Source organism: Ruditapes philippinarum, unplaced genomic scaffold (genome assembly GCF_026571515.1).
Source record: "Ruditapes philippinarum isolate M1 unplaced genomic scaffold, ASM2657151v2 ctg683_1_1_1_1, whole genome shotgun sequence".
Lineage (NCBI taxonomy): Eukaryota > Metazoa > Mollusca > Bivalvia > Venerida > Veneridae > Ruditapes > Ruditapes philippinarum.
This window is the reverse complement of record NW_026861864.1, coordinates 30,797-48,051: the sequence shown is the minus strand read 5'-3', so window position 1 is coordinate 48,051 and position 17,255 is coordinate 30,797. Positions and strand designations below refer to the sequence as shown.

The following is a 17,255-nucleotide window of genomic DNA, read 5'->3' as shown; positions in this document are numbered from 1 at the left end:
CAAGAGAATTTGAAAGAGGGGGAGTCCCGTAAATGATAGGCTCGTAAATGTTGAACATTTAGATTGACAAGGGAATTTTATGAGAAATTGTGGAATGGTTTACATGAATGATAGAATATAAGCAAGACAAGTATCCACTCTAGATATCTGTAGTATTATAACAATGAAATAATTGAAAATATATTGCAAAACGCATGGTATTGATGAGCCTCGTAAATGGTTTTCTAAAAATTACGCTTGTGAAATCCAAATTAACGTGAAATCCTTAACAAAATGGGTACACAGATACTCTTAATCTTCATATTTTATGTGGACTATATTACTGTAGACTTAATATTGCTATTGAAATAACCATTTATAAGTTACCATGTGTAATTAACATTGTTTTGCAATTAAGACTCGTAAATGATTTCGACTTTGAAGACAAGCAATTCAAATTTGATTTTGAGAAAATTAATTTTCGTAATATCAAAAACAGTTTTATATGTCAAAATCTGCAATAGAATAACGAAAATAAGCTGTGTTTACTGTTAACCACGACTTTATGAACGAAGACACATGCAATGAAACATACTTCGATTTAGTTGAAGACAGGCTGTTTTTCGTACCCCTTCCTTGCAAAAGCGATTGTCACTAGCAAAATCAAACCAATAGGCTAGTAAACTTGCGCTCAAATTAAATCTTTGATGTAGTACCAATTGTTCAAACATTTTACAAGAATGTTCGGGCTTATATATCTCCACAAATTTTCATAGAACATTGAAGACATGGAATGTCGTACTTAAGTGAGAATGAGTGTATAGCTTCCTACACAGTCGAACTAAAAAAAATTCTGTATAAACTGTATAAAGACCTGCTACAAAAGTTGTCATTCAAGTAAATTTAACATAGTTTGATGAATATTGAAGCATCTTTTATAGTTTCACAGCAATTTGAACTTGTAACAGGAGGCTTTTTAATGAAAGCAGCCATTTTTCACAAAATGCTCATGCAGTAATTGGTTAACTTTATCAGTGGATCAAATCTGAAAAAAAAAAAAACAGTTTAGGTTTAATATCGCACACAATGTAATATACTATGTCCAACATTAGCCTAATTAATTCGGCGTGAACGGTTTGACCCATTTTACATACTTTTTGGCTTGCAGCCACGGCTGCAAGCCATTTCATATGAAAACTTGTTCCGGTTAGGTGGTTTCCTGCTTACATCTGTTGGTGCATGATTGAACGGAAAACCAGCAGCAATCGTGCCAATCGCAACTTTTCGGCCTTTTCCGTCAGTCTTCGGATTAATGATAATAGCCGATGTAGTTCCGATTGCAATCGTGACAATTCGGGCGATTCTGTCATACTGCGGAATCAGACGAAGTAATATTACGGAAATCTAAGCTATTTTAGTTACTTCGGTAATCCCAACTAGATTGTTTATATAAATAGGATTTCTATTTTTACTTGATTTATCGGTTTAAACCGTAATAAATTATAAACGAAATTGTTCCGTTTCAATTGTTTTTCAAGACGCAAAAGTTTGTTTCTTTTATAATTGTTTTTTGTCTGTATTAGTTTTATACAATAGAGAATGGTGACTGTAGTTCAAAGGGTGGTCCTGCTTACCAAATCACGCATGACCGAGTTATATTTAGATCTACTGAACGCAATTCAACTTCTTGGTCAGGTAATCTAAAAATAGCCCATGCATATCATTAACCTTGCCACGTGCTGAATCGTCTATTTGTGATCGTGTAACATAGTTGATACCAAACTCCTTACAGCGGTTACGTCACGCTTTGCTACTTTAACCACTGCCACCACTGAAATCACGTGACGATAGTTGTATCATGTGACAAAAACATGGCGGCCAGTTTCAGAACGCCAAGGACCCCATATCAAACTGGCAGATTTATAATTACATTCTTACCAGACAAAATATGTTCAAAACACACAATTTGTTTAAACTTTAAAACAAGTGCCGGGTCAAATCTTTTGCGCTATCGTTCAATAAATGTCTAAATTTTGCCATTGTTTACTATACATACGGTGTCACAGTGAAAATATATTTCGTTATGTTTACAAAATAATTTTTATGCATATATTTTTTTACATTCTTGTACATTAAGCATAACTATTTAACGAAAGAAAACTAAAATGATATAAAGTATTCTATTTTAAAATTAAAAGTGAAAAAAATATATTCGGCTATATTCGACCGAATTTACTTGTGGTGGCAGTGGTTACTGTACAGATCAGGGGAAGTAACCGCTGCGAGGAGTTTGAGTTGATACATGCTTATTAATTGGTACCACGTAAAAGTAAAAGTATTTTAGTGCATTTACTTGTCTATAAAGCAAAGGAATGATTTCGCTGTGAAAAAGGGGAAATGAAATGTGCACACTTGTTTTCCTTCAGTATCACGTTAGTATTTTTACGATTGATCATTTTTTTATTAGTTTTATACAATAGAGAATAGATTGACAAAAAATATTCGGTTTTCCAAAAAAAAAAAAAAACCAACTAAATATGATATACAAATACCGTAATTCAAAAAAAAAAAATGTGATAATAAATTGAAAAAAAAAAAAAACAATTTTAAAGGGTTGGGATGAAGGCACAACTGTGCAAGCCTTTCCTTTTAAAAGGAAACTTTATTTCTCATTGGAAAAAGACAGCGCCCGTCCAAAATTATCTCGGCGTCTCTTTGACATGGACTAGGCCCACATTGGATGTGGCATCAAATTTCAAATGCGTTGAATTGTTTTTGTAACGAAGGTCCGCTTTTTTTTCTAAAAAAAAATTCAATGAGTTGAAACGTTTGTTACCAATAACATGAATTTTATAATCTATTTTATTTATGCAAAAATAGATGATTTGTAGAAAGAAAACCCCGCATACTTTTGCATACATGTACATGAAAATGGCTATACTCAGTATAGGTCACGGTCACGTAATATTATGTTAATTCACTGATTGTCAAAAATTTCACAAGTTAAATGCACGTATATTCGCCCAAAGGTGCACGTGTTGAAATGATAGTTAAAAAATTGAGGTATACGCCGTTGGAAAATACGCTCGCGGCCTAATTATTTACATAAAGCTTTATATAATTAAGCCTCTGTCATTTTGAAGATGTCCGCCATATACATGTAAATTAAGTACTTTTTAAAAGTATTGTAAACATCTGCGTATTAACTGGATTCAACCCTAAACGCATATATATTTGTTACAAAATGTTATGTTGAACAAGAATAAAAGCTGTCGACTCGGTAGCGATGCACGTGGTGAAAGCAACATTTTCGTTTGAACCTGGGACTTAAAATACTTTTGTCCCGGTGTTATCAACCCGGTGAGAAAAGATGATCAAATGGTACGAATTCAGCGATGTTAACACTTGTCTATGCAGCCCCTGCTCATCATATTCAAGGAGAAGGCTCTCACGTCCTAGCAATTAGTGACACGCCCAAGTGCATACATAGAAGTAAATGGGTTTGGATTGGAAAACATAACATTGGTTGTTGAGCAGGTTACAAAACAGATTATGCTGTAAAGTTTCACGGCGGACAACTAAATTATGTTCAGAACAAAAGATGTTGGAAGTTTTTTATGTTAGCAGCGATTCCTAAATGGAACTAAGTTTATGTGAATAACCGATTTAGAAAATGAAAATTATATTTTTGTACTTTGTGATACATCAGCTAGTTCAAAATGAAAAAGATTGTAGCTGTGCAAGGCTCTTTCAAACATACATGTATCTGTTTTAACGATATTTTTGAAAGCTTTTAAGAAGGGATATACATTGCTTCATTAGTTCACCAGTTTTAAGTTTAAGAGTACTTCAAATAGATGCCAACGAAAGGTTTGAATTGAAGAATCTCCTGATGCTTAAAGATTATCCTGAACCTTAATACTTCTGTTAATGTTATCATTATTCAATGATGATGAAATTCTTATATTGGGTAGAAAACAACAACAACAAATGTTTAACATTAATGTCTTTATTGCAGTAAAGTGGGAATCATTTTCACAATAAAACAACAAGCTAAGTAAAGATACAGCGTTTTAACAAAGACTAATTAAAGATCCGCTTTCAACTTAATATTATACATGTATGGTAAATATATATATATATAACACAAAATGACCTACAGAACTTTAAGGGGAAACTTTTTAATTTAGCACTGAGGAAAATTAATGGTTATTTTCAGACTGTTATGGCAAACTATATGGTAGAGGAGCCTTTGTGTACACAGTTCTGTATACAACATTCTACAACTTGCCTGTATTACACATGAAACTTAAAAATCAATATACACAAACACATATGACATATACTGCATAAAAGTTTTGCACAAATGCATTCTTACATCAAATCTTAATACACATTTAACAACCACAATCCCTCAAATCAACCAACTTAATGCACAGGTCTCAAAACACTTAAGTTTTAAATAATTTTGTATTATCAACAGCCAATTATCTGACATTTTAGTTCACAAACATTTCAAGGAGTCAGTGTATGCAAATATTTTGTGTTTCCAAGGTGATTTTGATGATACGAAAAGGAAAACATTGTAAAAAAAAGCATTATATTACCTATGAAGTGATGTAAGCGCACTCGCTAAATTCATATCAATTATAAACATGAAAATATCACAATAATGATGTCATACATTTCTTTGGCATTTCAAATATACTTCGATGGACCATTATCATATCACTATGTGGAACTACCAATTCTCTCCATTAATAAAAGAAAGAAAAGAAACAATGTAAAAACGTTTTTCTTTTTCACTGTCATATATGGCAAACATATTTGCACTTTTTTCAAACAACTTTGCGTTAAATCTTTCTTGTACACAATAAAATGTCACCATTTCCATCTGTAAATAAGAAAGTTAGAAACGCTGCATTTTTCATCACGTTTTAAATGTATGCGGGTTCCACTTCAAATTTAACATTACCAACAATATCTGTTAATATGTGGCAAACATGAAGTAAAACCCATACACAGTAGTTCTGTTAAAACCAAGAATTTATGCTTTTATCAACTTAGTAAGTTTAAGTACGTCATTTCAAAGTCGTTGCTACTGCTGTGACTAATAGATAAAATTTAAATTTGTATGCAAGTATTTCTTGTTGCTTTTATACACTCTTGTGAAACGTTTTTATTTCAATGCAATAGGCCTTAATTTATCATATAACACTATTAAACCTTAAAAATATATTATTACTAAATCTAAAATTTGTTCAGAGATATTTTATCCAATCTGCAAAGACAATCTAAATTGCATGCTAATAATTTTTCTATTACAACATTCAAAGTTCACACTTATGCAATATAAACTTCACTTCCTAAACAGACATGGTGAAATTTACATGTACACAGAATATATTCATTATATACAGGATGTCAAAAATTTACATATAAACTGAATTAAAGGGACACATCTAGATGAAATATCAATAAATAGATGTATAATCAAGCCTAAAAACTTTACATAAAATTGTTAATTATAGTAAAGAACAATTAAGCTTATCTTAATTATTGATGAACTTTTCATAGATTTTTAATTCATACTCTACAACTTCAAATCATGAATATTCAATTAAATTTCAGATTTTTAGTATTGTGTCCATTGCTTCAAATTTCCTGACTAATAAACAAAGGAGTGCAAGAGAATCTACCTAAATATATAAGATAATACCTACAGGAAAAAAAGATAATATACAACACTGATTAGTTAGTTATTTATACACCCAGTTTTTCTAAATTGCAGTATGTTACAGTACACCCACCTACCTCCCATATACTCACTTTTACACTTGTCTAGCTAAATAACTCCCCACCTCCTCTCAGAAATTTCCCTCCTTAATCCCACAAGAACACATTACAAAATGATCATTCATAATCAAAAATATTCAATAAACCAGTAGTTTACTCTGCTTATTTTCTGTATACATAAAAAACAGAAGCAAAACTATACAAAAATGGAGTGATGAGAGGTTAAATAGAAAATAAACATAAATGTCATTACATGTATATCATTACACAGAAAATATTTTCTTCAAAATCAACCAGTTTTTTTTTTAAATACTTTTATAATTAGCCTTTTCAATTTATATCTAAATTTCCTATAATTTGATCATAAAAAAACCCCCAAAACATTTGCTCTTCCTATACTTTAAATTAAAACGACTAGGTTCACTAAAGATGGCATAGTCTTCAATGAGAGCTTTCAAATTCTTTAAAATTTTGAACACGCTGGCGTATGGTCCAAAATATTTAACAAGATTGTCTTGTGACTAAAAATAGGTAAAGCGTGTTTTAAATGTACATGTATACAAGGAAGTAAGATAAAGCTTGACAGAAAATTAGTATTATTAACAAAGCTATATGCTTACAAACATTTACAGACAGACACTAATGTACACATATACTCGGGGAGCAGTAACAACTTTTATAGCAGTGACATATTAGAGACTTTTTGGTGACAAGTGTTCATTAAATATACATTATATGACATGTTGTTACCTTTAAGCAGTAACTGGTTAACTCCTATTAATTTTAGAAGGACTTAACCTGTTACAGCACTAAGGTCATGATGTATGATTTCAAATCTGTTCATTAAACATTATATCATTAACTTCTTTATGATTTGAATGTTATGGCAGCTTTGTATATAGATAGTATGTCTACAGACTTTTAGCTTCTAGTACAGTCATAACTTATCAAATTATTCAAAGTAAAATCCCTTTAAAAATCCTTGTTATAACAAACACCCCAGAAAAGACTTCACAGTATACATCCATGTTAAACCTCAAATCTGAAGAAATTTAGTGCAAGTGTAACATTTTACAACAAAACTTCTGGGTATTAACACACAAAGATTACCCAGAGTTATCATTAATTTTTTCTGCAATGGTTTGAATTTGAGGCTATCATTTTTGGATTGATCACATACCCAACCCTTACGAGTGTTTCGAGGTGATCCAAAATGCATTTGAGACCCAGAAACAGCCTCTTAATGTCAATGCTGTTAGTGATACACTTGGGACTGGCTTAACGACTCCTTGTTTGTAGTGACATTCTGTCTACAATGGAAGGTCACTGAACACAGTCACCACTGTTACACTGTACATATCATATGTATACAAATTGGTTTTTTAATGGATAAAGTTTTCTTATTTTCTTCTTTCATTTTTCAGTGCAAACATGTATTCCAGACTCTGAAGCATACTTTATGTAAATGAATGAAATAATTCAAAGGGAGAAAACTCATATATACATTTTTAATACAATGCATGTACACAAACATTAACTTATGTAAAATACAACATGATTTATAATCAAAAGTAGATTTTTTTTTTTTACAATGACATCTGGTATAAACTTTACACATCCCTACCATTATATGATACTGAACATGGAACAAACATGATATATCTTTACTTTTATCTCACAATTTGAGGTTTTTTTAATATCTGATATATAGAATGATTTGCTTCTTTACATAATTCAGTTGTTTTGTTGTTGTTGTCATGGTTATGGACATCTGTGTTTCTGTTTAGTACTTGTAGTGATTTAACCAACTTGATTTAGCAAATTAGACCATAAGACTAATTGGCCTTTGTAATATGAATGGTATGAAATTTTTTTATCTTGCTAATTATACATGGCTCCAGGGAAGTGGTTTGTTAATTGTTAGTAAATCATTTTCTAGGTTAAGGTTTTAGTAACAAATAAATCTTAAAACAGAACAGGTGCAAACAAATTATGTTATACATTGTATGTTTTAAATCAGAACATGAATAATCAATGAAAAAATAACCCAAACTTGACACAGTAAACTAATTGTTTCACTCACTCTAAAATCAACAATATTGACCAATGTTTATTTTAAGGATATAGTGTGTTGAAAACCATCTTATCATAACAGATGTATATAAAATATCATAATATTGTTTTTAAACAGCAGATGAATGTACATATTCCAATGACTTAATATAATATTCACAACATAACATGATATCTGCCACCAAAAACTAAGGTATTCATTTATTTAATTATATAAGGTATTTATATCTTATAAAACTCACTATAGATTGTTTAGCTATTAATGAACAATATGAGATGCTGAAATTTCTGGATTCTGAATGATCACACATCATTTCTTTAACTTGCATCTGCAAGTCTCTATATCCCTTCCTAAAAACTGCGTATGGCCCCTTTTTGCAATATACGATTTTTTTAGTGCTTTAAAAATAAATAAGTCCAGTCTTAATAAAAATGTCTCTTGTTTGTTTCTCCACGGTACAACACTACAGTAGGATCTTGCCTAATAAGATACCAATAATAAGAGCAACTATAAGGTAGACATATGGTGGAAGAGCAGACGCTTGTGATGTTGGAACCTCAACTCGCTGCGACGGTGGTGGCGTAGAAGATACAGTATCCGACATTGCAACTTTCCTTAAACGAACTTCTTCAGCCTGAAAATTGTATAAAAAGAAATATATCAATCCAGAAAATAGGTGCAATGAAATATATCAATCTAGCCAGAAAATAGGTGAAATGAAATATATCAATCTAGCCAGAAAATAGGTGAAAACAAAATACACCAATCAAGCCTGAAAATAGGTGAATGAAATACATGAAGCTGGTCTGAAAATAGGAAACTGAAATAAAATCTTTCTTAAGTATTTATATACATGTTGATAAAGCAGTTCTTTCAGCTAAGAATATTCATCTACAAATATTCTTTCAACTAAGAATATTCATCTACAAATATTCTTTCTGACATCATGAGAGAAAACTAGGTCATTAGTCTAGCATGATTGAACCAAATACCCCTTGATTAAGACATGGCAACCTTGGCAATTACTTTACGGTCTGTCATAACTCTGTTAACATTTTTTTCCTTCAGGTGATCTTATTTTTCTGCTTGTTTGATGACACATTGGCGGACATATGAAAACAATGACTTCTAAAATATTTAAAATATCACTTCACTTAAAAGTAACAGAAAATCGCATCAATATTTCTAGATGAAGGATTTAAAGATTTGAACTTAAGTTGAAAGACACCAATACCTTAGAATTTTTACCACCCGGTGGAGGTTTATAAAACAATACAAAAGTTTCGACATCCATTAATGAGATACTGATTAACATATACCTTGATATTTGAATTCTCTTCTTTCAAAAGATTTATCTGGTCTTTCAGTCTTCTAATTTCTTCGTCTTGTCGTTTCTGTGAGTCACCACCAGTTACGTTTGGCTGGAAAAATAATTTAAACTTTCCTTTATTTCTATATAAAGGACACATTTTGCAGAAAACTGTATGTCTTTAAATAATCTTGATGTGAAAACAAAACAAATTTTTCGAAAAGATGAACTTATGAAATATACTTTGATAAATTGAAAGTAAAAATACATAAATTTTTCACATTTAAATTGCACTGCATGTTTTGAACAAAATATGATTAAATATAATCTCTTTCTATTACCATATTACAAACACTGTATGACTTGGTAAATTCTGTGGATAGTATGATATTGCTAGCCTTAAAGCGGCATGCCTCCAGATGAGCAAAACTATTTAAAGAAAATCAAACTTGAGAACATGTAAGATTTTAAGAAAAGTAAAAGAAAAAAAAAATCAAACTTGAGAATATGCAAGATTTTAAGAAAAGTAAAAAAAAATAATTAAGATTCAAGTAAAGTTCAATTAATGACTGATTTTGTAATATATCACCATATCTCTACTGTGTTAGTCACGCAATTAAGGCTATTTTTTCATATCTGTGACCTCTTTATATTTGTAATTTAAGTGGATTGTAAGAGCTGTTAACATGTATGTTACTTTCTTTGTTCCCTTAACAATACCCATATTATACCTATAAATACATTTTCTGAATTTTCATAAATATAAGCATAAAATCTGGAGACATGCTGCTTAAATTACAATATTTGTAAATTTGACAAACTTTAAACTTATATGAACAATATCAAAATCTTTTATAACATTTTAAAACAGCATAAATCTGGTTTAAATCTTTTTATTTTGCATAAAACCTCATAAAATAATTAAACTGATAGAGAAGGTACAACTTGTGATATTTGTGACACCAACAACAAAACTTGTCCATTTAAATGTAAAAGATAACTAAACATAAATTCACTATTTAATGTATGCAAGCAAATAGGAAGCCTGACTTAAAACTTAACATTGTCTCAATTAATGAGAGAAGCAATTAAAAGTCTGTTTATATTGAAAAGCTAATTAAGAGCATAAAATATTTCAGATGAAGATAAGATTGTAAAAGCAATAGGTAGTGTGTTATAATATGTCTGAGGAAGAAAAAAGAGAAGAAAAGGTAAGCACAACTTGACAAATCAGACATGACTATCTTCACAAATATTACAATTTAATGACATCAATGAAACTTTCTTGTATAATATGGGTTTAATGTAGATATACTCAATAGGGTGAAAAAGATTGATTATGATTACATTAAAAATAGTTGTTAAACTTTATCATCAATTCGATCATGTGTAACTGTCGAAGTTGTGCATTTGAACTTGAAACATATAAAATGTTAGGTCATAGCCAATCTACTATCAGAAAGTTGTGTCCATCTATAAAAGTTACTAGCATAAAATATGATAATACAAGACTGCCAAGTTATTCCATTTTTCATTGTTTTAATTACTTCAATTATTATATAGTTTGATAATAGTCAAAAAAACCTATGTCCTATTCATAAAGAATAAGAAAAATAAATTTTCAAAAAACTGAGGGGCTTAGGGGTCACATAATTCATGTTTGAAAATAAAAATAGTTACGTAATAACTTAAATACCAAAGTTTGATTTTGAAGAAAATTCAGTTATATATGTTATCATTTACAAGTTTAATGCTGTCTATGTACATGTACAATCAAAGTGAAATCTGGATCAAAGCCAGCAGAGATCAAAGTCAATGACGTCTAAGTCCTGAAGCAGACATCTTAGTCACAAAACTACAACTTCTCTTAAATGTAACATTCAATAGGCAGACTTATACTTTTTGTCAAGAAATGAAGAAATACAAATTTGTGGAAAGAGATTCATTAAATAAAACTGTTTTTTTCTCTCCTTTTTTTGCAGCATCTTGACTTACCAACATGAGGTTTTAACATATCATTTCTATTCAGTGTGAATTTGTATATAGAAAAAGGGGTGTGGTTTATTCTAAGTTAATTTATGGTCTGTTAGAAAGGTGTATTATATCATCAACAATTCCCACAGTTTAATCCCTTTCACCAATTACAGTATATTTCTATTCACCAGTATGTGCCGGCACTCTTTCAAGCGTGAAGTAAGCTACCATATGCGTCCCAAGTATTACAGATGCATTTAAAACTAGCTATTTTAAACCCCTGTGCATTCTCTTAATACCAATAATGATAAAATAATCAAGTTTTGAACAATGTAAGCATCATTTAAATTAATTGATTACATTCTTATAGACTGCCCAAACAAATTTGACATTTGACCATTTTCTATGTATATTTTAATTTTTATTACCTTGCAAGTAAATCATTGCAGAATTATCCACTGCCACCTTAATTTACCTTATGAATAGAGTAATGCACATAATACATTGGTTGTTTATGGTATATGGGTGAATATAGGTTGTGAATACTGTATTTCCTTAAATAAATGCTCTTACAAAACTAAATTTAAGTTAAATTTACACAGATAAATAACTCAATGATAATACAAATTTAACAGTGGGGCATAGAATGTCAACAATTCTAAACCTTTGATTGATGTTCATTCAAAAAGCAAACACATATACGAATTGGATTTTAAAGTCAGACTTTTTACACACCATAAAAGAATTAAAGGTATGTGCTTGTTTATTTTTCCTGTTTGAAGATTCATAAAATCATTTCACTTGTCAAAGAAAACTTACAAATACCTATACTTACCAAGGCATTGTATTCTTGTAAGTATTAGAGAAATGAAAATATAATAAACAACAGAAGAAGCACATCAAAATATGGAAATATTAAGTTAATATTAAATTAATGACATACTTTTGTGGATAGTAAGAGCATTTATTTCAGTAAATACAGTATCTGATAGCAGTGTGCCGAAGCTCTGGGTGTTAATCTAAATCTTGTTAATGTTTCAGCTCAGAAAAACCGATATAAAACACCTTACTTTTTGGGATGACGCGGGACTGGCCTCAACGCGGGGGATTGGGAGGTCAGGCCGTGTATGTACGTTTTCTTGCTTAACAGCTTTTACCTTTTCTTCTGCAACCACTGAACTCTGTGACTGGAATAAAATGTATAGAAAATCATCGTAATTTTCGTAATCAATAAATGGAAAATGATCTACAAATTCGTTTAATGAGTTTTGAAAAAAAAAAAGTTATCTAAAATGTATATAGAGAATTCAATAATTACTTTTAAATTAATCTGCCATTCTTAAGCAATTAAAACAATGGATATGCATCCTGTTGTGCTTGAATGAAAGGAAATGTTTAAAAAAAAGTATTGTCAATTTAGCAAGTATAATGTTGGATATAAAACAAAATGATTATTGCAAAATTCAAGAAAAATAATTTTCAAAGCTTCAGCCTAGAGCAGTGATTCATATAGTAGTTAGCATTGTGACTTGTCCCCATACATATGTTACAGATGACTCCCAACCACAATATAATATGATAAACAGGCTTGAGTGTTGTGTGAAAAACAATGTATGCAACATATAACAGTGACCTTGGCTCCGCACTACACCTAGGACTTGAGCATCACATACAATTTTAATGTTACTAAAAAAACTCTTTTGAATAGTTTTTGAAATCCATGCTGCATCAGAGCTTCCATTAATTATGATTAATAAAAGTTTGGGGGTCATTTACTCCTTGATTTGACTTGTAACTTCCGAAATGTATAATGTAATGCTTTTCCTTCTTTATCTACATAATGCCAGAGATTTTGCAGTCTTGGAGTTCCAAATTTTGAAACTTGACGAAGTTCTGCATCATTGACGTCACAATGTTATGGACAACATACAGACAGTTAAGATAATCATTTAATTCCACAGTAACATCATGACAGGGGCAAATATTGAAATATACAGTATATCATGAAGTTAATATTAATTAAAAGCAGGTAATCTTACTGATGAATTCCCAGTGGGGTCTAGCACACATTTCAACTTAGAATCCATCAACTGGTCTGGTGATACATCCTTCCACTGTAAATAATCATGATATCATATTTTAAAATAATAATATTATATCCAACAATTTTAATCAGAATATCATGTTTTAATATTTCCCCAACAATTCTTTTTTCTTCTTCTTTATCCGATTGTAGTATTTTAAAATAGGAATAAATATTTGAAATCGTGAGATTTTCAGACTACAACTGATGCCTTCCTATGAATGTCCACACTACATCATTATTGTAAGCATTTCTATATTCCAATCACCTCAATGAAATGAAACTTATAGCATTTCAGACTATTGCATAGCTATGAATTAATTAACGTGCCTAAAATTTTTAATGACTAAAATGTTAAATGCCTATTAAAACCTATGCTACAGAAATAAAAAATTTATCATTTATTATTTGTTTGGAAAGTCAGATTTATTTTTTGATTAATGTATCATACAACATATACATACTAATTGTTCTTGATTATCTATTTTGCCATCAGGAGCAAACATTGTTTGCACCATAAACTTGTGTTTATTCTTTTCGTTGGGATCATAGTCAAATGGTTGAAGCATAACTGAAACAAAAATATGACCAATTATGTAAAGATGGTAACAGGATAAAAAGGTTTAATAATAAACACTAAAATATAGTTAGCATCCAGTCAACCTAAAGCCAAAGGAAGAGGACCACCTAAGAGATATCCCTACAAAATATGAAATTAATAAAGTCTATATAATTAAATGTAAAAAGAGCAAAATTTTTAGCACCATTGAATGACCGTTGATCTAACTTTGAACTCAAAACTCCATCCTAATACACTTGTCAAAGAGACATTAAGATGGCCATTTGGATGCGCCGTGTCTTTTTACAGTTTGACAGTATGAAATGGGGTCAAAACATTCATAAATCATATGTAAAACACAAATATTACTTTATAAAGTTAAAAAGAACATATCAATAACATGCATATGGTAGAACAAAAGATTTTGAAAAATATGTAATACCAGCCACAGTGACTGAACCCTTTGACTCTATGACACCACTGTTTGGCCTGACACAGTATCGCTTTGGTGCTGTAGTTTTCACTTTGAAACATACTCGTTTATCTGAGGGGTTGGTTAACTTCAAATCAGCTGTAACCACTTCATTGAATGGACCTAAAAAGAAAATAAAACAATATGTATTCTTTGTTAAGCATAATGGTAATCAGAGGAACATCAAAAATAAAATCTTCAACTGCCGATCAAATATTCGTTCTTGCAATAAAATATTTGCATATAACAACATTTTCTAAAACAGAATTATTGTAAGTACATGTAACCAGATCTCGATTTGTTCATTCAGTAAATTTTAACTAGCCTGGCCTGATAAGTCATTTACTGGTACTGGGTCTCAGGCTTTTGACTTGCAATTAAGACAGCTTAGACATGAATTATGTTCTAGTAAAATCAACCCTCTCATATATCTTATACATCGTCTATGTACAAAGTTTATAATATTAATAAACTTTACTTTTAAATTTAAGTTTTTAGCTAGTAATTATTGCCATGGGTGACCCACTACTCTACTAGGGTTTTTGTGGCCCTAAATACTTTGACTGCCTTGATAGCCCTACAGTAAGCAAAGCAGAGGCTAAAACAAAACATATCAAAATGGACAGCTATAAAATTGATAAGGAAGCTGAGAATAAACACATTGTCATCATAAATTATTTCAATTATCAATAAGACGCACACACACACACATGCACACACACACACAATTATGTAAATACTAAATAACGGTGCTAACACTCCAACACTTGTAAGTTAAAAAAAGAAATAAAAATGCTTGTCTCTTATTTTACTATAATTAAACTTTGTAGTAGTCATGTACATTACCATTAAATAACTAGGTACTTATACTGATAATTCTAGAATTGGAAATAATATTTTCATAAGGACTCTACCTTTTATAACAATGGACATGTATAAATGAAGAGCTCATCTATAAGTGTCAATTGTAATAAGCCAATGATAAGATAATCTTTCAAATAATCTTTATTTATGGTATGTTACAAAAAACATAATAACACTACCTATATTTTCCTTTTTTTAAAAACATTCATATCAAATGGAACGTCCATTTTTCATGTCTTAGTTAAAACCTTTTAATTGTTATGCATTTTTGCAAAACGTCTGAAAAATTGCTTTATGAAATTACAAATTTCAAATAACAAGAACAATAAGAAATGTTCTTTCATTTCATTTTCTAATCTTAATAGATTTATAAAAATGAATAAAGTACTCAGAAAATGCCGATTTTTTAAAAAAAAATCAGAAATATCTTGGCTGAAAACTATGTTTCTTAAGTGTATAAACTATAAATTCTATGTCCGTGGATTGTGAAATAAATGTTTTTAATGTGATTAAAATGATAACATAATTCAAACTGAATAAGGCATGTGTAAAAACATCTCCAAACCTAGTTTTGACTACTACAATAGCAGCAGAATATTTGTTGTATTTAACAGTTTATTCTGTTTAACTGTTCAATATTCATGACAATGAAATTTAAATTACCTTATTACCTACACAATTCTAATTTTTATATGCTACATACTTTTCAAGAAACAAACATTAGGATCTAAAAATAATATATATAAAATATTTTATCAGATTTATCATAAAAACTTTATACATTTTAAGAGTAACTGTATGCCTATTATATTTCAACTTTCTGTCATTACAGTGAAGTTAGTCAGTGATGATGTGATAATATTAAAGTGTTTTTTTTCTACATTATACTGCTTTAAAATTGTTTTCGATCACTCTAAGCAGGTATACATTGTATACATTTCAGAGACAGCTATAAGATACAAGAGAATCCGGGAACAAATCCCTAGCTCTTAATGAATAGACCCCTTGGTTCATTTACATGCCCAGTGTATACATGCGAGGATTACCTGGATTTCTTACCAATACACCTCTAGGTAGGTGGGAAACACTGAAAGTGTCTTTGAAAAATCCCAATGGTGTAACCCAGGATCGAACCCGGAATCTCAGGAGTGATAATCAGTGGTTTAACCAACTGAGCTATACAACTGAGTTGACTATAATTTTGTAATCAAATATTGTTTAAATGAGAAATCCATTTTATCTCTTTAACTACACTTACCACACTTGGTACTTGGTAAGTTAGTTAGTTACTCTTGCTTAAATAACCCTATTTCTGCACTCAACACCTATTATGATATTTATTGTACATACTTGATATTTTTACTTAAACTGGCAAAAGTGAAATTTAGTAAAATTGCATATTTGATAATAAGTTGACTATAATTTTGTTAATGAATATTGATTAAATGAAAAAATCCATTTTATCTCATAAATACACTTACCGCACTTGGTAAGTTACGCTTGTTTAATTAACCCTATTTCTGCACTCAACACCTATATGATATTTAGTAATTATGACTTGAATTTTATACCAAAACTGGCAAAAGTGAAATTTAGTGAAATTGCAAATACATTTCCATTAGCTTGATCCTGCAAGTAGTTTCATAGACTGTAGAAGTTGTGCAACTCTGACTTAACAGATATGGTTATAAATAATGTAAATAATTTGGCCAGATATGAAAGGCTAGTGACATAAACCTGAATAAATCTGAAAGAAAAAGGAAAAGTGGAGTCCCTATAAAAATTGTGGCACAAAATATGCCGACTAGAAATATTTACTGAAAATATTGATATTACCTCGAAAAACTAGTTCATTCGATGGTTCAATAAGAAGAACTTGTTCCAATTTTGACATCTTTAGGGCTTCCTAGTATCAAAACAATCGAAAGTAAATTTCTTTAGATTATTCCACCATCTGACTTTCGTCGTGTAACTGCGCATGCGCAGAGCAAATTAAAAATTGAACGAAATTATTATGCACACTAATATATCATTCTATCTAATAACCGTTATTTTTAGGTATCTTATTATCATGGTGTCGTAAAATATAAAGAAAAACAATTGCATGATATATAGATCCTATTGTAAACGATTTCCCGTATCTTT

General features: G+C 30.2%; 1 protein-coding gene across 2 annotated transcripts; it reads right to left on the bottom strand.

The window, feature by feature from the left end:
* Positions 1–6,275: 6,275 nt before the first annotated feature.
* LOC132717158 (vesicle-associated membrane protein/synaptobrevin-binding protein-like) lies at positions 6,276–17,103 on the bottom strand. 2 transcript variants are annotated; one of them, XM_060700565.1, is made up of 7 exons: positions 16,947–17,103; positions 14,217–14,369; positions 13,680–13,786; positions 13,172–13,246; positions 12,203–12,319; positions 9,169–9,270; positions 6,276–8,483 (listed from the first exon to the last, which is right to left on the bottom strand). In XM_060700565.1, the coding sequence occupies exons 1-7, from the start codon at positions 17,002–17,004 to the stop codon at positions 8,313–8,315; spliced, it is 783 nt and encodes a 260-aa protein (XP_060556548.1). In that variant the 5' UTR covers positions 17,005–17,103; the 3' UTR covers positions 6,276–8,312. The 2 variants fall into 2 exon arrangements, with proteins under 2 accessions (XP_060556548.1, XP_060556549.1); XM_060700566.1 differs by having other exon boundaries at positions 12,290–12,319.
* Between the last annotated feature and the right edge of the window lie 152 nt (positions 17,104–17,255).